This window comes from Diadema setosum, chromosome 20, assembly GCF_964275005.1.
Source record: "Diadema setosum chromosome 20, eeDiaSeto1, whole genome shotgun sequence".
Lineage (NCBI taxonomy): Eukaryota > Metazoa > Echinodermata > Echinoidea > Diadematoida > Diadematidae > Diadema > Diadema setosum.
The window spans coordinates 1,431,923-1,457,571 of record NC_092704.1 but is presented as its reverse complement, the minus strand read 5'-3'; the positions used below and the strand labels follow the sequence as shown (position 1 = coordinate 1,457,571).

Sequence of the window (25,649 nt, the reverse complement as noted above, 5' to 3'; positions counted from 1 at the left end):
TTTGAAGGGTAAATGAGTGGTATCATTTACCATTCATTCTACCATTCAAAAGTAATTCAAATAATTGGAATATCTTATTTGCATATTGAAGGGTAATTGAATGGTATCATTTACCATTCATTCTACCATTCAAACTAATTTAAATAATTGGAACATCTCATTTGCACATTGAAGGGTAAATGAGTGGTATCATCATTTACCATTCATTCTACCATTCAAACTAATTTAAATAATTGGAACACCTGATTTGCATATTGAAGGGTAAATGAATGGTATGATTTACCCTTCACTCTATCATTCAACACCGAATCATTGGTTTACCCTTCAGCTTACCATTGGTTTACCCTTCAGCACACCATGCCTTCATTTTTAAATCACTTCAATTAAACTTGGGTCCTCTGATCGGGAGTCGGGAGTCGTATCCACTTTGCCACAAGAATCAAAAGAAGGATTTTTTTTTGGTAACTTTTACAACAAAATATGGTCTGCAAGATTGACAGAGGTGAGGGCGTGCTCATGTAACATTTTTGATGATTTTAAAAATTTGCCGATGTAAAGGCAAAACCTGGTCTGTCAATATCAGGAAAAGAACCTTTTCCTCTGAGTATCCTCACGGAAACGCTCAATAAGCTTTGCTAAAAAAAAAAATGAACAAAAAGCCCATTAGATTCACGCTGAACGAAAATGAAATTTAGCAAACTGAATTCATGCCATTAAAATACAGCAGAACCTGATGTACAATGATGCTAGTTAAGTTGTTGACAATCTGCTGATCTGTGTAGGCTACTTCAAATGTCGTCTCATCCATTGCCATCATTACATCATAAACCCTAAAAAAAAAATTCCTGCAATTCCAAATTGATGTATCATATTTCTTTTAAAAGTACACTATTTGATTGAAATGTGACATCATATGAAAGCCTGATTAATTTTCTTTACAACGACAATTCACTAGTTTACAGTATGCATTCCTGGAATGCACAGTACGACTGAGTATGAGGAAAGGTCAAATGTGAAATGTTGCAAAATAGGGCAAACGTGTAATGTCAAACAGTATAATTCCCATTTGCATTTTCGTTTCAGGGAAGGAATGTACTTGAAAAGAATGCATTGTGAGATTATCATAAGATTCCAGGCTTGATCCATTAATTAAAAACTGCAGTAGTATCTGCAGATTGAAATAAAACATAAAGGATAACCAAACTGTCTGGGAAACTGGAGTTTTTGAAAGTGCTCTCATTTCAGCATTGCTTATTCCAGCGGCCTTTTTTCATCAAAACTGTACATTATCAGTAGCAGAATTGTTGCGACTTTTCACTGTTGATCTGTCCTCATACTCAGCTGTTTTGCACATTCCAAGAACACCCAATCATAGCAAGTTAAGTGTCATTTAAAGATAATTAATCAGGCTTTCTAATGATGTCATATTTAATGAAGATAATGCGGGTACAAGAAAAATATGATATATCAAACTTTAATTGCAGAACTTATTTTGAAGAGTTTATTCATTTCTCTCGGATGGAGGCTAACTGAGATAAAATATGAAATCTGTTAATCCTTGGTGAGCTTTGAGTGCCGAATGGAGCAGAAAAGCCCGTAGTGTTGTACACACTTTTGAAAGTCAACGGCACAGAAAGGGTTAGCGATAAAGAAAAGGATTCATGTGCTTTTTAACTCATTGAAGACGAGTCCAGATTCTCCTCAGGCAAGTGTTTATGGGTAATGCATGTTGTAGCAAAAATCAGCCCGTCCTCAACAGTTTGACAACTATAGGCCCTATATAAAACCTTGGCTTCCTTGGTCTACTTGGTGAGAACATTAAACAATACAAAGTTATGCTATCTCACAAGAGTGGTTTGGCCGAAACCCAAATCGATGAAAAGATGATTAGATGATCCTTGAGAGCTCACGTAGCACCTTTTGTTAATTTACGAATCCTTTGTTTTCAAGTTTAGTTGATTCGTGAAGTTCAAGCAGCACCTCATGTTATTGTACAGATTCATTGTTTTCAGTACATTGTAGGTGATCCGTGAAGCTCACGGATTAAGCTTATGGATCACCTCTTTTTAATTATACAAATTCTCTGCTCTATCACCATCCATGTTTCTTTGGGTTTTTTTTTTCCCACAAACGTAGTGCAATGCGTATCTCTCAGCTCTTGAAATTTGCAGCAGTTATATATCATGAGCTTAGAATATCATAACAATTGTTCTTTCTTAGTAATAGCTCAACCGTGACCTTATTGAGACGTCATTTTCTAAAATTACACTATTTCCTCTAGCTCCATTTCCAAACGTTGTTTTTTGATGAAAACTGGCAAAATTTCAAAACGCTCCAATCGAGCTACAAATAAGTTTGCACACGTTTCAGACCACTTTCAGCATTTTTAAATTTTTCCGCGCGTGGTCCACTTGTCTTTAGCGAGTATTATGCATCCGCTAGACAAAACGCTTTGCTTGTGTGTTTTTCCCCGTCGAACCGCTTTATCAGTCAGATATTTCCACTAAATTTTAATTCTATCCGATCTGATAGGTTGGATACAGGAATCTGTATCCTGTATAGGCATAAGATGTTACCAATTTTGAGTTTTAATTTGAAACTCAGTCTTCAATTTTTTAGAGATTTCTCGCAATAATCATCGTATATTATGAGCAGAATCTAATCTTAATGCTTATCGTTCGCAAGATGCCAAGTAGGAATTTTTGATAATAAACTCATTTTGATTGATGGATAGGCAATACTTGATAAAGATTTATTTCTTCGAAAAGTATATAACTTAACAATTTGATGGATGTAAATGGGGAATTAAAGGTGAGAAGAGAGTTCTAAAATATTGGGATTTAGTGAAGAAACGATTAGCAAATATCAATGTATGATATGTTTTTAGCTTTACGGTCACCACTGAAGGATACATTAGAACGAGAAATGAATTAAATTAAAAGTTGAATTTAATTTACCCGAAAGTGATGGAACTCGTGGCCTACCATCACCGTTGGGCAAAGAGTGAACGCAAGGACGTCGTCATCGATATTGCTGGCCTTCCTGAGCTTCCAAGCCTCAGACTGATGATTTTATCATGATATTTCCGTGGAATATGATTGAATGAGTAGATTAAATAAAAGTAAACCTGTTAATACTTGAAAGGAAGCCTTCCATTGCAATTTTCCCACAGGCTGTCTAAATTTTGTTGAGATCGCTGAATTTCATGTCTAAAAATGCAAATTCACCCTCATGTGGGAGCCATGCTATCCCGCTCGGTCACTCCGCTCCCTCGCACAGATATTCCAGCTCCAAAATTTAATTTTGCCCCTCCCTCCTCGTGAAAATGGGTCGGCGACGATGTCCAGTAGGTACCCGTGCTAAGCAATAACTGAATACCAGTAGAACACAACACTAACTAACTATTCAAAGTTATCATGTGCACAAACAGATAGATATACAGTGTATTGACGGACAGACAGACAAACAAACAGGAAACCGAAAACATAACCTCCGCCGGTCACATATATTTCACCTACTGGCGGAGGTGCTAATAGACATATTTGCCAATTAGATTTCATTTAACTAACATTGATGTTTCCGGTCAACAAAGTCTTCCGTGTTTTTTTTTTTTATTACACAACTTTGCGCGGCTTTGGTTTTGCATGCATAATGGTATTGATACATAATACATTTATTATGATATTCATTCATTCATTAATTTCATTCATTTCATTCTCATTTTTCTTTCGAAACCCGATCATGGTCTGCTTTGTACAATTCCATTAGTATCTTTTTAAAGGTAGACTGTCAGAATGAGAGTCGACTATTCTTTTAATAACGAGAGTCGACTATTCATATCATTATACACAGTCTCTTATGATGATTATACTGACATTATCATGCTCATGTTCTCAGTCAACTCGGATTTAGAAGAATTAACATGCGCAGTAGATTGAAACTTTCTTGTCAGTTTTGCAGATGTTAACACACTGGTTTATCTGGCATTCTTATTTTCTACATTTCGTCAGAAAGTCGGACGAGACACATTTTTAATGACATCTCACGCATGTCACGACCATCAGTATGCACCTTAATGTCATGGGTAATAATGTTAGAATTCTTCAAGTGACATGTGAAAATCATGTCACTCTTTCTATTCTCTCTCTCTGTTCTGTCATGGACGTCACTGCCCGTTGGCGATCACTGATGCAGTAAGCCTCCTCCAGCTCCTTCTATCGTCGCACGAACATGACGAATGCAGCAAGGTAGATGCTCTCTCGTCAGCTATCCCGGACATTGTGGAAAGGAGAGTGAGTCGTTGTTGTCCCCGTGATCTCTGTCCGTTTACGAATCCAGTCAGGACTATAATGTTCCTTTTGCCTCTTCCTCACAACATGACCCCAAAACTGCATCTGGCGTTTCCTGATGATCGAGAGCAGCTCACGTTCAGCTGACAACATTTCTAGCACTTCTATGTTTGATTTTCTCCCTGTCCATGCTATCCTAATTCTCAACATCCTCCTGTAGCACCACATCTCAAAACTTTCTATGCTGTGTATCATCGCTTTGTTAACTGTCCATGTCTCTGCGCCTTATGTCATAGCTGACCTTCTATTCATGATATTTTATTCTCAAATGAAATCAATAGCATATCAAAAATGTTTTCATAATCAGTATGAAATAGATTTCATTAATATGAAATGAGGCTAAAACTCCCTATGTCAGACATCCCTAAGACCGACATTAGATACAATGTATTGACTTTATGATTTTTTTTTTTGTTACGAAATTTTTGTTTGTTCCTTAATTATCTTGCCTGAACAGAATTCTAAACAATTCATAAGGATAACACCGAATCACCAAAACAACAGGAGAGTTAAGGGATTTATTTGGACTGCAAGCATTTATTGATGGCACAGCGCCAACGGACTGTTCTGAGACTCTCCTACGAGGAGACTCAGACTCTCAAAGATGGCGTCAATCTGGTGAACCGCTCAGAAAATGAGAAGTATGTCATCTATAAAGAACCAGGCAAGGAGAAGTACAGGGCGTGCAGGAACAAATGCAAACATCAAGGCGGGACCTTCATCAAGGATATTGAAGATACTGGAACGTGGTGAGTCAATTTTTTGCCCTTTTAAGGTTTCACGCCATTTTATACGGTGGACATGGTGGAGTGTGGAGGTAAAGTGAATGTTCTCACCAAATTAAAACTTTTATCGGTACAAGTATTAAGGTTTCTCTACGTATTTGCGTAAAGGGTGTTACTGATGATAAAAAGTTTCATAAAACTTGTCATCAGTGACAAGTTGTCATAGATGGGACAAGATACGGAAATCATTCATCTGATTGGCTGAGAGTAAATTTGTCATAGAAATGTGGCAGTTGTCACTGATGACAAGTTTTATGAAACAGGCCCCTGAAGTCATTTTACAAGGGTACAAGGTGAGTAAAAAGAATAATAAAATCGTCAATCATAAAAAAAAAAAATCAAATTTTTATTGTACAAGGTTAGAAAGCGATGTTTATCCCAAATTATTTGATATCATTTTGTGTTTTATGTGTTCATGCTTGGACGATGAGGAGGAAGCATTGTTTGCCTATTGCACAAATGTATATAAAGAGAGTGAGAAAATTAATTGAATGCATAGAAAATGCATTGCATAGTATTTTTGTTTTTCCTTGATGTTTATTGATTTCATTCAAATCATTCATGAATTAACCCAATCTGGGTGAAAAAAACCCAAATACAATTCAAAACACAAAAAAATCCATTCTTTAATTTATACTGAAAATAATCTCTCTAAAACATGAATAACTCAATAATCAATCAATCCCACTGATAATTTCTTTACGAGAAAATATTGACATTTTTAGATTATGGCAAACATGATGACAAACATATATTGTGGCCTTAAGTATATTAAATCATTTAACTCATACTCCACTTGTAAGAGCATAATTGGCATAAAAAAGAAACAAGAAAATGTATAAAAATCTAGAATGAAATCATTTATACAAATCTAATCAGCCTTCCCCCTCCAAACCAAAACAAATCTTCATCTATCCTACATATTTAATCCCAATACGAAATATCTTTCTTACAAGTTTTATGTATAACTATTCTTCTTCAAATCGAATCCCAATTTCACCAACCCACGATTCACCAAACCCAGAAACACCCACACCCACATGCACAACCACCCACCCACCCACACACACGCACACACCCACACACACTACCTTCCTTTCTGATGAAGCCACTTCCAAATTAACGTACAAAATATTACATAAAACATATAGTGAACGGTATGCATAAAAGCAACATCCGCCAGAGACCTGCAAGCATCCGCTCCGATTCCAGACACAAACCCTTCAGCAAACTGATCAAACTCAAGCAGTTGACAAAAACCGCCATTATACCTAACCCTTTATACTTGAATCCTCTCCTGCCCTGCCCAAACAAAACTCTTACGTTTCCAACAAAAGGGTTCTTCACGCCTGCGTGCACACAAAACAAAAATAAGTTTGATCTGTTATATTCGATAGTTCATGTGTGTGCGGCAACATTTCCTGAGCTATATCAGAAAAAAAAAACAATATATGGCACTCCCCTATACACACACAAAGATACCCACATCCGATGACGTCCATTTTAGTAGGCTTATCCCAGCAGAAGCAGCAGCTTGCCCCCTCCCCGCACATGGCTAGTAAACATAATATTGCCGTCAAAAATGATAAACATATCCAAAAAAAAAAAAAAAAATGCTTAGGCCCTTGTTTCAAAAACATTTTCCCATTTTAGTAATCCCTAATGTAATCCCAACTTATTTCTTTTTTTAAAGCAATATCTTTTTCTTCATCCCGCGATATCCCGTTATCTTCTTATAAATTTCCTCAAAAATAAGAATTCTCCCCTCCGACCTAAATCGAAAGATCATATATTTCAAAATAGAGGTAAAGTTGTTTTTTTTTTTAGGGTCCGTTGCCATAACACCAATATGAACATCTTGCCATTCTATATTTCAAAGGTCCATCATCTTAAACCTAACTATCACTTTCTGGTACAAATTCTTAACGTACACATAATAATTATGCTTTTTCAGAAGCAAAGTCGCACACACACACACACACACACACACACACACAATCACCACGGCACACACAAGGAACGCACACAATGACCCACACATACACAAGGAACACGGACACCAACACGCGTACATACACACACATACACAATCACAGAATGACCGAGTTCTTTGTGCGACACAATACCTTGTAATGTTGATGTACAAAACATTCATCATCATGTAGCGATAATTGATTTTACACTCCATTTTCATATTAAACTAGGAAATGGTGATTTCACATAAATGTTCAAGACGTAATATTGTAACTTGTGTAATTTATGTTAAGTAATAGCACGTTTTCATCCAAGCGTAAACCTTGCACACCACACCACTCAATTGTGATAACGAATGATTCGGGACAAGACATTTTTTTTTCTTCAAAGCATTTATGATAACCTTTCGTTCATATCTGGTTTTAAAAACAAATTGCAATTTTCGGGGTGTAATCTTGTGTGTGTGTGTGTGTGTGTGTGTTTGCGTGTTTACTCATACAGTACTTGTGTAATTACCAAGATATGAAATCGAAGTTTTGCACCAGAAGTTAGACGTAGCAAAGTAGCAAATACATTCTCTCTGTGGAGAAGGGAGTCAAACAGTTTTCATCCTAGAATAGTACAGCGCAAGAGGATGGATTATGTTTTTGAATTGCATGATATACCATAGCGTGATCGTTTATATTGATACTTTTACAAGCTCTGCACGTTGAAAAATCTCTAAAGACTAGGTATTATTTACGTGTTGTAAAATGCGTTGTAACGACTCGATGAAAGAAGACAGTGTATGGAAGAATGCACAGATATATGCGGATATTTCGCTTGGTTAGTGGAATCTTTCAATGGTCTTGAATGAAATCTATCTCCAAATTTTTCGTTATTCAAAAATATGTTACCCTGAAAGGATTTTACTTTATGATATTCAGGAGTGTGTATGCGTGAGTGCTTCCGCTCGTACGGTCATTGCCAATACATAGTCGATAATTTTGACATGTATTGTTGTGCGTGTACTTTGGCCGTTCCAGTTTAAAGAGGAAAATCCAGCCTTTCAGGTATTTTGTTTTCATCATTGTGGCCTCCTTTCCGGTTCGATTGGCATGTGTGAAGGATATAACAACATTACATATACAAAATGAAGCAAATTCTTTAACTGGTTTAAATGAGAGTCCACAGGAGATAGGCGTGTATTCAGTTTTCGTCCGCAGTGTTTTGCCAAATTATTGACAAAATGTTACAGAGGGTCATACACTTGGAGGCTGACAATTCAAAGTGCACATCTACAAGCCAGCAGTTTGTGACATAGGCCTAATCGCAAAATATGAACTAGAAAGGAATGAATACATCAATCATTCATCCTCACATAGATACCATTTTTAAATGTAGTTTTTGTTATGTTAGATTACGTAATAAATGTATAGTATAATAGTATAATGTATAATAAGTCTCGAGTTAATCTTCCTCCTGACCTCTAAACAACTCAATAAGAGCGGTGTTTCATAAAATTTTATTTCTTCTTTCTTTTATTGAAATATGTATTTGCCATTATAGATTTAATGTCGGATATTCAAGATCGATTTACTATATTTTTGATGACAATAAAGTCCTTTACTTGAGGTGCATTGAGATACTTGTAATTTTCTGGAATTAAAGTTGTATGCGCACGCTTCCTCTAGTGTGGTCAAATGTGTGAAACACGGATGGAAGCTGGACACGAGTTCGATGCACTATACCAACCCACCAGAGAGCTTTCAACAAGAAGAGCTGGGTAAGCTTGCGATTCATGGCGTAATTCTTACTCGTTTCATGTGGGAATTCATTGGGGCCTACGCATTGTCGTTGCTGCTGCCGTAACATTATACAGGAGTATATCTGTATCGTGAATGGTGATATAGAATTGTATTTAAAGACAGTTTCGTCTGGTGTGTTATAACTTTATCTGGGGCCATCTTCCTAGTCAGGCTCTGCTTATGAAGATATCCCTAATGGATAGAACACAGTGTCCCACAGTGTGGTCACAGTGTGGTCACACATAGTCGACTATGTGAAAACGCTCAAATTTAACAATGTGGAGATGATTTCACACTGTGGTTTGGTTTTCACAGAGTGTTCACATGGTAATATTCTGTGTCACACTGTGAATTGATGACTCAGAATATGTTCACACTGTTAAAACGCTCGAATTTAACAGTGTGAAGAGACTTCACATTGTGTTCACATTGTGTTCACACTCTGTTTCTCACACTGTCAGTGGGACACAGTGTTCTTTCCAGCAGGATGGTCCCCTACATCTCCAATTTTACATGATATCGTATAAATATTTTTACCCCCAATTTGAAATGTTCCTTATCGTACAATTTAAATTCAATTTGACATTGTTGTTGTATATTTTTTTTCTATACATTTTTTTTTATACAATCGTACCCCACAATCTATATTAATGCGTTGGAACAATTCATATGATTTATGCCATATCGTCAAGTTTTGTTATGCATTGTAATGGATGCTGAATGCAGAAATGAACTGCACATATGTTTACTCACAAGACACGACTGAACGTCTCTCATCTATCATGTCTGTCTGATCTCTCTTCCTGACTTTTCTCCCCTGTCACACTGATTTCTTCTTGATTATCTCTCTCTCTATCTCACGACGTAGGTTTATCCTGTTCATGTTCATGTCCTTGTTTCACGTATCTACGAAAGTAAATGCTGTTCGGCACCCTTTATAATCTTTTGATTCATATTTCTATAAAATCAAACATCAATTTATTTGCACACTCGAATGTGTGCAGTGACAAGAAAGACACGCTGCCCTACTTTGGCAAAAGGAAGCAAGTGACAAAAGTGACATTTCTCGTAAAAGAGCAAAATGTGTCTTGTCATTTACACTGACGTCAATGGACCATCATGATGTCTTATCTAACATATACTAACATATCTTATCTAACATATTTAACATATAGTAGGATGCGTGTTTCTGCATGAAATTTGGCCTGGAAGAATAGCTCATTATGTGAATTATGAAAACATCAATAACTCAAATTCGGATGATATGTCACTTGCTTCCTTTTGCCAAAGTACGGCAGCACAGATACGGGCACTCCGTACGGATAAAGAAATACTAGAAACTGCAAACCCAGTCCAGACGAAACGAAACGAACGAAAATTCTTGACTAATTATTTATTAGAGTTCAGGTGGATGTTAATTATTTTTTTTTTCAATTCAATTGAATTCAATTCTGTTTGTCATTTATTTCTATCCAAGTAAACTTGAAACAAAATACAAAGCATGCATTAAACAAATTATTTTTATCATTTTGTGAAGCAGCCTACATAATATAAGGATTATTAAGTATAGGCACTACAGACGAAATTACGTAGAACAACTAAGAATAGTAGTATATATACTTAAAGCCAGGAATAGCAATGTATGTTTTAAAATCTTTGCTTTAAAAAAAAATCATCAAAGCGCGATGAAATTTCCTACCTTTCACCGTTTGTTTTTGTTTTTTTTTTTTTTATTCATAGAAAAATGTGTTTGTGTGTTCATGTCGTTTTGCTTTTTCTTTTCAGTTCCACAGTCAGAACTCAATGGTGATGTGTCGTTTGTTGAACTCTACCCTCCTCAACCGTGGGAGAGTGACGGAAGGCCGAAGCAACCATTACGTGTGGGCGAGGTGAAGGTAAACACATGATCTTTCACCATTTGCTATAAGGTAACGTGAATGTGCAGAGTTGAAACTGAAAAAATTTAGTGGCTGATATGACAACATTGTCAGTGTCATCATTCCTTTTATGTTTTCCAAGTATATTTGGCCCCGAGCATAAAGCAATACAAGGAATATCAAATATCAAATAAAAATGATATTTAATAATAGATAGAAAGCCATTCATATTCAATAGAAAATCACCAGGATGGGACATCTACGTATTCAATTGAAAGAATGTTAACTATCCTCATGGATTCAAATATTCGTTAACACTCTTCCAAAGCAGTGCCGAAATCACGTAGATAACAACGTAAAAAAAAAAATACGCGTTTTGACAAAATAAGAAATGTGCATATGATCAGATATATATACCGCAGTTGTATGCGTTCAGTTGAACTAAAACCTGACAAACCGTAACCCTAATAAAAAAACGAACAAAAAAGAAAAAAAACAAAACAAAAAGCACACATAAAAAAGTTCATGTCCTTCATAAATGACAGGCAGGCTCAAAGACCAGAAAAATCCTTTCTTCTCTGCCCTATATGCATATATCGTACTTCTTTCTTTCCTTTCTTAGTTGGCATACTTTAACCATGCCTGCATGGAGTTGAATCTTGGTGGCACAATCATGTTCACCGACCCGTGGCTGACCGGCCCAGCCTTTGCCAGAGGCTGGTGGCTACTGCATGAACCTCCAGCTGACTGGCTTGACCGCTTGTCCAAAGCTGACTTCATTTATATCAGCCACCTTCACTCAGACCACCTTAGGTAAACCTAAGTCTTGACTGCTGTGCTAAATTCCCTGAATAATCATCAAAATATCTTCATGTATGTTAAAAATCCGACCAATCATACTATAAGGAAATCACATCGTAGTATAACATCATGAATATCATTGCTGACTGTAGTTGAGTAAGAACAATGACAAAAACGGCAGTAATCGAATGTCACGACTTGCTCCAATATGTATTGACAAGAAAAGCCCAGAAAATTTTAATAGCAGCAACAGTCTGTGATATAATTTTACTCCTTTACAAGTTCTATTCATTTTTTATTTATCCTCATCAGTTGATACGCAAACGGAAGTTTAGCAAGAACAACGAAACAATACCTTTTATGATTTTTATTGGACCGTAAAGACTATTCAATCGTGAGATCTATTTTTTTTTTTTTTTACTTTCGCAGGCCATTCCAAAAAGACACATATGACTTCATTGCCCCAAAACGAAAACACAAAAAAGAAAAAAAAAAGAAAATGTTTAAATGTAGAGGTTATGTATTCTGTGCCCATGTTTAATCTTGCAGCTATCCTACTTTGGAACTGCTGTCGTCTAGAAATCCGGACATTCCGATCTACGTCGGAAATACGTCAATGCCAGTGTTCTGCAAACTTGAAGAGAGCGGGATCCAGTTGAACGACATTCGCATTCTCGAAATTGGAACCTGGCATTCGGTGAATAAATATTCACATCACAACATTACACAAACATACACAAGCAATCTAGTGCAGGGACATTTGCCCTTTTCATCATATTCGTTTCTGGCTCAAAATGTTTTGTGATTTTCTCCAGAAATCTTTTTGATATTGTCGATGTTTATTGCCGATGTAAAACACGTTTACAATTCTACTCGTTGCGATTATTTTTCGTTCCCACTATTTTGTGTGTGGAGTGTCATATAATGAAGAGATAATGTGAAAACTGTCCTGTTTACCTTTGGGAGCAGTGATTTCAAAAATTTTCAAGATATCACATTTGATGCATATGTGTAGGTCTTTTGTATCACAAAACATCCTACCATATAAAATTTTTGCAATAAAGCCTAAAACATGAGGAGATATCAGCATTCTTCTCAATAAACCATAACTGTATACGGTTTAGTCTGGAAGCGTTCTTATTATAACTATTGTTCACATTTTGTGTACTTAACAATACTTGACATCGATTATACAGATTCAAATTTTTTCTTTTTTACAGTGGTTGTTTCTATCCCTAGCTCACATTTTAGATATATTTTTAAACACTAATGTTTAGTTTTTGTTTCATCTGCAAATGGTAAATTATGCCTTTAAGAGCTCCGCGACCTGTATAATTACGTATATGCTACTGATTCGTTCTCATTCAAGGTGAACAAAGACACTCGAATTATGATCATGATGGACGGAGTGCATCCTGACATGGATACCTGCATCCTTGTTGACTACAAAGGTAGGTCACCAATCATTAAAAACAAATAAATATTCGTATTCGCCTTTGTGAAACATCCCTGCTGAAAAGAACACAGTGTCTCACAGTGTGAAACACAGTGTGAAATCTGTTCACATTGTTAATTTCGAACGTTTTGAAATAGCGTGAACTCATTGGGAGTGTTCAATTCACAGTGTGAAACAGAACTTTACTATGTGAACATTGTGTACTCACAACACAGTGTGAAATCATTGTATACACAGTGTGAAATCTAGTCACACTGGTAAATTCGAGCGTTTTAAAAGTGTAGACACATTGTGACACAGAACATGACCATGTGAACATTCCGTCAAAACCAAGCCACAGTGTGGAATCATTTCCACACTGTTAAATTCGACCGTTTTTACATAGTTGACTATGTGACCACACTGTTAACACACTGTCGGACACCGTGTTCTTTCCAGTAAGGTATAGATAAGTGCATTAGACAAGAAGAAGAAAAAAAAAATAATACGTTGAAAACAGCAGGTGATCTAAACTTCAAATGTCGTTTCATTTGCAATGTCATGTTGATATGATAAAAAAAAAGAAGCAGTCCCCCCCCCCCTTTTTTTTTGTTCAGTCTACAAAATCGGGGGTAGGGTAATGCCGGCATGTGTCAGATTTGTCTTTTCTTGTCATCGCCATGTAAGGAATAGAACAAAAATTGGTGAAATTGAACAATCACCGTAAATCAGTAGAGTTGTCTTGTTATCTTACAAAAAAAAAAAAAAAACCCAACCCCCCCCCTAAACTTGTCAATTTGAAAAAAAAAAAATATATATGGAGGCCTCTTCAGACACTACCGTGTAGTTATCATGGTTGTATGATAAATGATGTCCATTTGTGACCATGCTGTGTTCAATCGAAAACAGGCCATCTGATCATGAACACCGTGGACTGTACGAACCCGAACGGGGGACGCCTCCCCGTAGGCGTTGACGTGTTGCTGAGCGACTTCGCCGGTGGTGCCTCGGGGTACCCCATGACATTCTTCGGGGGGAAATACACAGGTTGGACAACAGATTTCCTTTTCCTTTGTCTCATCGGTAAATCTAGCAAATATGTGTACAGGCATGCATGTACATAAATACCTATATTCACACAAATCCTTATGTATCAAATAATGTAAAAGTGCAAGATATATTATGTTTGTATTCCATAACTATGGAACCATCATGTCGGACTAGGCAGTTCATAGGCGGAAAGACTTGGAGGTGTTGTGAGAACCTCACTCTGTCTCTTTTTTCCAAGCTTTGCTATGCCTTTTAAGCTTTCTTTAGAACACACACACACACACACACACACACACTCATTATGAACTTGATTATGAACTAACTAGAACTCGTTATGAACTTGATTCTAGATATGTGTTCGTGTACTTGTGTATCTACATGCTATTTTTTTTCACTCAGTTCTTATTCTTTGTGCTCTCGTTTTTCCTTTTCCTTTTTCTTCTCTTCTATTTCTTCTTCCCTTTGTACTTTGATATTCTAGCTTTCATATAGTTTCGTCATTATTACTTTGAGTCCTATCTCCATTGATTGCATAGTAAATTTAAATTGGTATTTTTTCCTGGAACCTGCGATTACAAGCTTTGCTTGTGCAGTTCCATCATATTTCACACGTTATAGAGAATTGTCTTATGTACATAATTATGTATGCTGACACACTTTCTATTCATGACCCGATTTATATCATATTTTGTATCTTGCTTGGTTTGTATTTTTTTTTTATGTATCTCGATGTCAAGTGAAATATGAAAATAAACGTGCTGGAACTGTTCACTGTGTCTCGATTGTATAGACCAGTGCAGTTTCAGTTATTCAATTATATATATGAAGAGTTTGTTTGCAAAAACCGATAAGTCCATATTTGCCAAATGGAGATATTTGCGATTAAAGGTCAAGAAAAATAAAGAGAATGATAAGAAATTTTTTGCTTCTTTTGACCATAACCTAAAAAGTGTATCTTTATTTGTAGTGACCAATATATCATTTAAAAGGTATTATTTTGTACTTTATGACAGAGACAGTACTTCAAAATCTTCAAAAATGGACTTATCGGTTTTTGCAAACAAACTCTTCATATGATATCATATATATATATATATATATATATATAATATTATATATAATTAATGCGTTCAATTATGTAGCTTAGTTATCTACTTGAAAATTAGATGCTTCGTGCTTTCGTGATGCTAACATGCATCAAAAATAATCATATTAAAAAAAGAAAATAACTGAACAAATATTATGACATAAATCAATGAGTATTGATTATGAAGCGATCTAAATCGCATGACAATCTTTTCATGAACGTATTCTGTTATATTAATTTCATATTATATTTACATTCCTTTTAGGCAGCATTTAAGAATCTGAGTTCAAATCGGTATGATTTTAATAAGGTAACAAGTGTACACTCTTTTAGTGTGCACTATAATAGTGTACACTACAACATTACAGTGCAATTGTATAATACAATTGCAAGAAATAGGCGATATTATGTACTTGCCATTTTCAATTCAATCAATTCAATTCAATCATAGTTTATTTCCAATCAACGAAAATCAAAAACATAGTACACTGTATACATGTCATTAAATAATATTGTTCAACGCTTGCAAAAGATTTATGTAATATACGAGACAAATTATAGAACAACATATATGTACAATAATAAAGAGGAACACTGTACAAATACTACGTGGGCGAGCGGAAAATAAATTCGATCATGGAAAATAGTGATCCACTAAAAAGCAAAGCTTGTCGGACATGGATCGCTAGATAAATAATGAGTGAATGATATACTATTCTATAACAGTATACATGTAGTTATTTTGAGATACACAGGTCGGGAAAAAATATAGAATACCAATGCTAAAGTGCCCGGACACTGTTCATTGAACCACGTGTACCGGGAAAATATGATAAGGACAATACATTCGTACACACATTCAATTACCCACACGCATATACACTGTTGGACGCGAGACAGTACCGAGAGGAGAGAAGACGGTAACAATACAAGTCTACGAAGAACAATAGACAGGAAAGGAAAAGGAGAGAAGAAAGAAGAGAGGTCTGCACACAGAACACGCCAAGTGCTGCGACATCAGGACAGGTGAAAGCTCAAGCATAAATTATAGCAATTTAAATTATCTAAGATTATAAGTAGAAAGTAAATGTTTTCTGAGTTTGTATTTAAATGTGACAAATTTGGGGGAATCTTTTAAACTATTATCTAAATTATTCCAAAGTCTGGGTCCAGTATAAAGAAATGTATTTTGGGCATGTGCGGTTCTCATTAACGGAAGATGGAATTCGTCGGATCGTCTCGTGGGATAGTTATGAACATGACTGTTTCAATGAAATAAATCGTGGAATATTTTAGGTAAAAAGTTACTGTTGTAATTAAACATAAACTGACCAAGTTGAAACACATACAAATCATTTACTTTTAATATATTATGGTCAGAAAACAAAGCATCTGTGTGTTCTCGGGTATGTAAATTAAAAACAATTCTAAGCGCTTTCTTTTGCAATAAAAGAAGTTTATCAAGTAACATCTGATATGTATTACCCCAAGCAAGAATCCCGTAGTTTAAATAAGGGAGTATCAAACTAGAATAAAGAGTTAATAATGCAGATGAAGGAAGATAGTATTTTAATCTATTCATTACGCCAATGTTACGTGAAATAATTTTACATATGTTATCAATATGATTCCTCCATGAAAGCTTGTTATCGACGCAAACACCAAGAAATTTAAAAGAAGAAACTTCTTCTAAGGGAGTAGTATCAAATGTTATATTGCCTGGGAGGCTATCTAAAGAATTACTAAAAAGCATAACTTTTGTTTTTTGAATATTTAATGACAATTTGTTTGCGTATACCCATTGAATGACCTTTATCAATTCTTCATTGACTGTTCTTATTAAGATATTTGGGTCAGGGTGGGGAAAAAAAAATTAGAGTCATCCGCGAATAATATGGATGATAGTTTCTCCGAGGATCTATGAAAATCATTAATATAAATAATGAATAACAATGGGCCTAATAAACTCCCTTGTGGAACACCACATGCAATTGTTTTACTTTGAGAGTCAAAGCCGTTGACATGTACAAATTGGGATCTTTCTGATAGGTAACTCGTGAACCACTCCAAGGCCTTTCCACGTATTCCATAATGAGACAGTTTGGCGAGAAGTATTCCGTGGTTAATCGTGTCAAAGGCCTTGGAGAAGTCCAAGAAGATACCTATTGGGTGTGAAAGTGTGTCGAGTGCGTGTGTGACTTTGTCGATGAGGGCAAGTAGTGCGTGTGTTGTGCTGTGATTTTCCCTGAATCCAAATTGAAAGTTTGAAAATATGTCGCAGGTTTTAAGAAAACGTACTGTCCTGATGTAGACTATTCTTTCAAGAATCTTAGAAATAGAAGATAATAAAGATATGGGTCTATAGTTATTGACATCATCCTTCTCCCCTTTCTTATAAATAGGAATTACTTTCGCAATTTTCATGCTATTTGGCACATGGCCAGTTGCAAGCGATGAGTTGATAATATGTACTAAGGGATCCACTATTTGAGGAATTATGTTTTTTATCAAATAGTTGTCAATTCCGTCGTGGCCAGTACTTTTACCTTCTTTCAAATTGGCAACAATCTTTATTATTTCTTCTTTATATGTTGGGTCAAAAAATATAGTTTTGGAGTTAGGTGTATCTAAAAAATCACTAAAAGATTTACTAGAAAGAGGAATATTTTGAGAAAGATTTTTTTTCCAATTGAAGAAAAGATGTCATTAAATATTTCAGCCATGCCAGCGGGAGTGTTGCTGGAGGCATTGCCCCACCGAACTTCAAAAATATTAGATGAATTGTTAGGTGTATTCATAGCATTCTTTAATGTTTTCCATGTGTTTTTAATGTCATTTTTATATTTGCTTATCTGATTAACATTAAAAAAATTCTTCTGCGTACGCAATAATTTGGTGAGTGTGTTTTTGTATGAAACATATTTTTTCTTATTTTTTTTTCAGTGGGATTACATCTATATTTATAAAACAAATTATTTTTCCTATTTATGGATCGTAATATAGACTGGGTTATCCACGGGAGTCTTGGAATTTGCTTATATCTATTTTTTATGTTACGCAGGGGAATATGGTTATCGATTTCGGAGGTAAGAGTAGATATGAAATAATCATAAGACAAATTGACATCGGTAGTGTTGTATACAGAAGACCAATCGAGTTCTTTTAAACTGTTTTGGAGACTTGTAAGATTATCTGTAGTAATCTTACGACGCTTATAATGATTATTTTGTTTAGTCAGTTTAATTGGAACCTGAGCAAATATAGGAAAATGGTCAGTGATGTCTGAGAGGACGATACCAGACTCAGGAAGTGGAAGAACATTACAAAAAATGTTGTCTATGAGGGTAGCCGATTGGCTGGTGACACGGGTAGGCTTGGAAATTAATGGTAAAAATGAAGCAGACATTAATGTTTCTATAAATTCTTTTGAACTGTTTTGGGAGTTACATGAGATTTCATGAGATCGATATTAAAATCGCCCATCAGAAATGTATCTTTAATATATATCATGGGATTTTGTACTAAATCCTGCAAAACTGTCAAAAAATCATTCAAATTCGACCGAGGGGGCCTGTAAATTACACCAATTATAATGTTTTTTCCATGTGGATTTATCAATTCAATAAAAAGGGATTCGAGTACATCGCTCATAACACTAATCTCCTCATGTATAATATATTTAAATTTTTTCGAGATGTACAAACCAACTCCTCCACCAACTCTCTCATTTCTATTTCTAAATACAAATTCGAATCCGGGTAAAGAAAATAAATGACTGATATTAGAGTTCAACCATGTTTCTGTTAGCCCTATGATGGAGCAAGATTTATGATCTGGGTTTTCTAAGAGTAAGCGCAACTTATCAAAATTTTTATTGATACTGCGTATGTTAAAGTGAGCTAACAAAAATGTTTCATCAACTGTATTCGTGATCCGATTTTTATACTGATTTTCGGTCAAATAAACACACGATGGACTCTGGACTGGATCATTTGAGTCAAAGTTATATTCAAATTCTTGTGCTGAGGTATTGTATTTATTGGATATGTAATCTTCATATAAACTGGAGATAATATTTGCATGATCAGATTCAGAGTGCCTTACTGTGTTATAGAATTCATCATTATTCAAGGAATTAAAAGCAAAATTTATTGTGTCAGCCATGGGTTAGAATATAAAACATTCGGGAATTAATAACTGGCCTCCCGCCTGGTCCTAACTCAGCAGCTACGTGGGGGTTTGCAGAACTAAAAGAAGAAAGGAAACCGAAATGCGTACAGAGAAACATGAAACACAGACAAAACAAGGAAACGAACATGAAACGAACATGAACACAGATGACACGTGGGCGCAGCATGAATGTGCACTATAAGCACACAGTGTAACTGTGGGGGCAAGAACATAAAAAATATCCTTTTGTTGGCATTCAAAATCGTTGAAGCCTTTCTTGAAAACATGAATTCTCTCCCCCCCCCCCTTTTTTGCGTTTACAAAAGCATGCCACAGAAAATGTCAGAATTGCCTTGAGAATTCAAACCGAGAGATACGATTTAAAATGTAAATAGCATAAAGGCCCCGGAATAATTGCCCATGCAGCAAGGAACATCGACTCGAACGAGAAGCCAGTGGTATTTGCTGCAAAAGAATGATTTAACAATCCAATCCATTGAAGAAAGAGTTTTGCACTGCGATTCAGCCTTGCACGGCACAATACCGATGTGTTGGGTCAGTGAGTAGAGCGGCTGCCCTCACAATCGGGAGGTCGTGGGTTCAAACCCCGGCCGCGTCATACCAAAAGACGTTAAAAGATGGGAGTTGCTGCTACCTTGTTTGCCGTTCAACAGTTGAAAAGGTTACAGCAACGTCGATCTGGCGCTGCTCAGTGGCTGCTGGGCCCATGATCAATTGGGCAAAGTGAATTTCCATTCTTGGACAATAAAATTTGGAGTTTATATCCAAAACAATTATTATACATTCTCGACGTTAGCCAATTGAAACGCACTGAACTGTGCATTTACAATGTGATAAATACGTGCAGGCAGCACATACAGTGTGTATGTAGGTATACGTAAATATACATACGTATGAAAAATGTATGAAAAAAAAAAGATATCTAAAGAATGATCACGTGTTATTGAAATGCATTGTATGCCTAACCTTTGATCTGTTTTGTACTGCTCAGACGAATGGAAAGAGCAATTCATTCGGAACGAACGCAAGAAATTACTCTCCTACAAGGCACAAGTGGTGCAAGATGTAAAGCCAATCGTGTTCTGCCCAATCGCTGGATACTTCATAGAAGCGCATCCCTCCGATGAGTAAGTCACATGTTGGTAATGAATGTGATACACACACACAAACACACGCAAACACACACACACACACACCAACATACACGAACCACACACTTATACATATACATACATATATATATATATATATATATATATATATATAATTAGATATAAATATATAACTACGTATAAATCTTGTGTGTTTATATTTATACAACATGTGCATGAATACATACAATGTGTATTTACATATACATATTATGTACATGTAAGATGAGATGATACCTCGACTGGAATTGAAATTCCCCAGCACTCTTTTTTTTTCTATGATTGAACTTGAACTTGAACTTGAACTTCTAAATAGCTCGAGCTGTAAAATTGGTCTCCGCCGGGAGTCGAACCCGGGTCTTTGGCATGGAACGCCAAAGCCTTAACCGCTCGGCCACGGGAGACTTCAAAGCGGTTCAAGCAGACCTAAGCTCGATTACCCAGCAGACGAATTCTTCAATCCTTAATGTGCGTATTCCTTTTGGGGGCAGACAGTTATGAATAATAATCCTCCGCATATTATATATATATATATATAAATACGAGTGACCACTACCTTGTATATTGCACTTGGGGTACAAAGAACAAGAACCATAAACAAAATGTACATATAATAAGGTGTCTCGAAATGCTGGTAAATGCAATAAGAATAATGGAAGTATATACTGAAGCGATTTCTAAGGTACAATAAACGGGCACAATGGAACCACGTAGAAACATACCATAATGTTATTAAGGCATATCAAGAATTTGAAAAAAAAGAAAAGTTATTAAGTGTGAGGAATGCATTTGTACCGCTTAAAAAGAAATGAGTAAAGACAAAAAAAAGTCTTCTTGGATAACAGAAGAAATGTTATATATAATTGAATTGAATTGAATAACTGAAACTGCACTGGTCTTGCAGTGTGTCAGCATACATAATGTACATAAGACAATTCTCTATAACTTGTGAAATATGATGGAACCGCAAAAGCAAAGCTTGGAAACGCAGGTTCCGTGAAAAACATACCGGTGTAAATTTACTATGCAATCAATGGAGATAGAACACAAAGTAATAATGACGAAACGATATGAAAGCTAAAATATCAAGGTACAAAGGGAAAAAGAAATAAAAGAGAAGAAAAAGAAAAAGAAAAAGTGAAAACAAAAAGAATCCAAAGAATAAGAACTGAGTGGAAATATGGGATATATATACACAAGTATATGCGTGCACATTATCTATAATCAACTTCATAATGAGTTCGAAATGTTAATACAGGTACGGATGCAGTGATTATATAATGGAACCAGAAATATACCAGAAATATACACTAAAAAGGGGATACTGCGCATAAAACACATTAAAAAAATTCTAATCAGGCTGGTTATATTCAGTTATTAACATTAATTTCAAGTTTTGCTGAAATGTAAACATACTAGAACAATTCATTAAATCGGCGGGAGGATCATTCCAAAATTTAGGTCCGTTAAAAACAATTGTTTTTTGAGCAAGGAGTGTGCGAGTACGTGGAAGGTGAAATGAGTCTCTTTGTCTTGTGGGGTAAGCATGGACGGCATAGTTTTTCTGAAACATGTAAGTAAATACATCAGGCAAGCCGTTGGCTGATAACTGAAACATAAATGTTCCTAAGTTGTATAAAAACAAATCAGCAACCTTAGGGAGTCTGTTTTCAAAGAAGAAATAATTCGTGTGACAATAATAGTCGGCTAGATTAACTGAACGGATAGCCCGTTTTTGTAATTTGAAAATTTTATCAATATATGATTTGGCACAGTTTCCCCAGGCAAGTATTCCGTAAGAGAGATAGGGTAAGATAAGCGTTGAATATACATTTTTTCAAAATATACTTGGGGAAAAAATGTTTTAGCATATTTAAAATCCCAGTATATTCTTGAAAACATCTTAAATAAATAATCTATATGATATTTCCATGTTAATTCATGGTCAATATAAAGACCTAAAAATTTAAACGATTCAACTTGAATCAAAAAATCATTGTTCATTTTTATATCGCCAGGCAAATGGATAGCAGAATTACTAAATAACATATAAACAGTTTTATTTACATTAAGAGACAACTTGTTTGCTTGAATCCACATTTGAACCGGCTTTAATTCTCTGTTTACTACATCTAAAAGGGTTGTTGGGTTTCGATGTGAAAAGAAGACATTAGAGTCATCGGCAAAAAGAAGAAAAGATAAAACATTAGATGAATTTTGAAGTCATTTATATAAAGAATAAACAAAAGTGGGCCTAAAAGGGATCCTTGAGGAACTCCACAAGATAGTGTTTTTAAACTGGAACTGAATCCGTTAATATTTACAAACTGTTTCCTGTTAGTTAGATAGCTCCTGAACCAGTCCAAGGCCTTTCCACGTATCCCATAATGCGAGAGTTTGTATAACAAAATACCGTGATCGATACTGTCAAAGGCCTTGGACAGGTCCAGGAATATACCAACAGTATGTGATGAGTCGTCAATGGCGTGGGCTACTGTATCGATAAAAGCAAGCACAGCGTGAGTAGTAGAGTGTTTTTTCCTAAATCAACTTGAGACTCACAAAAAATATTGCATTCGTTTAAGAACTTAATTACACGAGAATATATCAACTGTTCGAGAATCTTAGACATCGCCGTCTAAAGAGAAATTGACGATAGTTACTTACATCTTGCTTATTACCTTTTTTTTATAAATCGGAACAACTTTAGCAATTTTCATTTGACTAGGCACTACGCCAGTAACAAGGGACAAATTAAATATATACGTTAAAGGAGACAATATTGCGGATAAGATATTTTTCAGTAAAAAATTTGTAATATCATCATGTCCAGCACTCTTTTTTTGCTTTCAATTTGAGAACTACATCCCACACCTTGTATTCTTGGATGGGAGTAAAAAACACAGATTGAGGATTTGGATCAGTTAGAAAATAATGAAATTCTTTATCTGTTACTGGGATATTACTAGCAAGTCTGGGGCCTAAATCTACAAAAAAATCATTAAACGCATTAGCATCATGTACCGGATTTTGGATCGAGATACCATGCTGGAATATTTCCTTCACTTGTTCCGATTTATCTTTAACTCTGAGAACTTCATTAATCACCTTCCACGTACTTGGACGTAATGCATCCAAGAGATAGACAAAAACTCATTTCTAAATCATCTAAAACTCAGAGTGAGTGGAAGTTTAAGGAAGTTTACTTTACACGAAGCTTAGAAATGAAGTTACTATGAAATGTCGTCAGACGAAGAAAGAATATATAAGTCATGTCATTTATTCCAGCAATGGTAACTCAAAAGATGTTTGGAAATCTTTAAAGTGTATTACTCCTGCAAAGAATACATTCAAGCAAATAGAATACATTGTGAATAATAACACACAGGTCAAGGATAAAGTTGATATGTCAAATTGTTTTAATGCATATTTCACAAAAATAGGAGATGCGATTTGCAAGAGTCATAATCAAAGAACAGAGGAAGAGATTGCAAAATGTGCACCGAAAAGGAGCTCCTTGTTCTCGTTTGAATATGTAACTAAAGACACTGTGAAAGTGGTTGAAAGTATGCCAACGAAAAACTCCTATGGAATGGACACTATACGTTTATAACATTGATAAAGCCTGTTATGAGTAAAATTGCAAAGTCACTTCTATATATATTTAATTTTTCTTTGAATTGTGGTTGCATTCCAGAACAATGGAAGGTCTCAAAAGTTGCGCCAGTGTATAAAAGTGGTAGTCGAAGTGAGATGGATAATTACAGACCCATATCTTTTTGTCTGTTGTTACAAAGAAAATTGAAAAGCTCATCTTTTATAAGTTGTATGATTATCCGAATAGAAATGATATCATTGCAACTGATTGACAAATTGCCCCACATCGACGTAAATTAGAAATGATATCATTAACCCAAATAAATCAGGCTTCAGACCTGCCCATTCCACTATGACTGCTTTACTTTGCGTCACAGAAGAAATGCTCCATAACTTAGATAAGGGTAAAATGGTTGGAATGGTCTCCATTGACCCAAAAAAAGGCATTAGACACAGTCAATCTGCGACACTTCTTCACAAATTACCTCTCCTTGGATTAAATAGTAATTCGTGTAAATGGTTTAGTAAATTTCTCCGTGATCGTGGTCTGTATACTGGTATTTACGGCTCCATATCCGAGCCTAGGTATGTAACATGTGGAATCCCACAGGGCTCTACCTTAGGGCTCTTGTTATTGTATACATCAACGATTTGCCTGATTGCATTAAGGAACGTAAGGTCCATCACACCCTGACGATACGTGTCTTTATTTACCTAGCAAGGATCTCGGTCAAATACAAAGAGGTCTCTCAATAACGACTTGACGTGCTTGTCACAATCGTGACAATAGTTGAAAGTAACTCCCTCGCTCTGAACGTGAAAAAGTGTGAAGTGATGTTAGTAGGTTCCAGAAAGAGGATTAGGGACAAGGTGTTGAGAGTCAGCATTGATGAATCTAAGGTTCCCTCTGTTACTTGCTGTAAAATTTATACTTAGGAGTTTATCTTGACCAACATCTTGATTGGAGCCAACAGGTGGATAGGGTGACAAAAAGCACAGTGAAAAGTCTGTGTTTATTGAAAAGAATACGATTTTGTATAACTGAAAAAAAAAATGCAATTGTATTTTACAAGTCCATTATTAGAGTAAATTCATTGTACGGGGTAATCTGCGAAAAACGGATTCTGAAAAGTTGCAAATTATTCAAAATAGAGTTTTGAAAACTGTCCTTTTGGTTGAACCAATGTACTCAGCAATCTACAAACGTCTGTCATTAGATACTTTGGAAAAAACGAAGATATAAACAATTACTACATGTTATGTATTGATTTGATTGATTTTTATTGTTCCACATCTCAAAAACAAATAACATGATACAATCGATTGAACATAAGATTGGACATAGCGTCGTAATTAAAGAATACAAGCGAAGACAATTTTACAAACATGAAATGTGGGAACCTACTAAAAAAAAAAGCAGAGCTTGTAATGTATAGGTCCCTATATAGATGAAAATGTTGGTCTTCTTCCACAACCTAGTAACGAAATCTATGAAAGGAAAGAAATTTTCGTAAAGGAAAAGAGAGCAAAAAGAGCAAAAGAAACAAAAAAATACATCAGAGCTT

General features: G+C 35.5%; 1 protein-coding gene across 1 annotated transcript in view; it reads left to right on the top strand.

Annotated features, from left to right (window-relative positions):
- Positions 1–4,892: 4,892 nt before the first annotated feature.
- The window catches only part of LOC140243982 (cytidine monophosphate-N-acetylneuraminic acid hydroxylase-like), a 57,740-nt gene continuing 36,983 nt past the window's right edge, over positions 4,893–25,649 (top strand). The window contains exons 1-8 of the mRNA XM_072323644.1: positions 4,893–5,098; positions 8,782–8,873; positions 10,681–10,790; positions 11,395–11,585; positions 12,123–12,270; positions 12,943–13,024; positions 13,918–14,055; positions 20,328–20,463. Coding sequence (XP_072179745.1) covers positions 4,893–5,098; positions 8,782–8,873; positions 10,681–10,790; positions 11,395–11,585; positions 12,123–12,270; positions 12,943–13,024; positions 13,918–14,055; positions 20,328–20,463 — 1,103 coding nt within the window. The remainder of the gene's footprint in view (positions 5,099–8,781; positions 8,874–10,680; positions 10,791–11,394; positions 11,586–12,122; positions 12,271–12,942; positions 13,025–13,917; positions 14,056–20,327; positions 20,464–25,649) is intronic.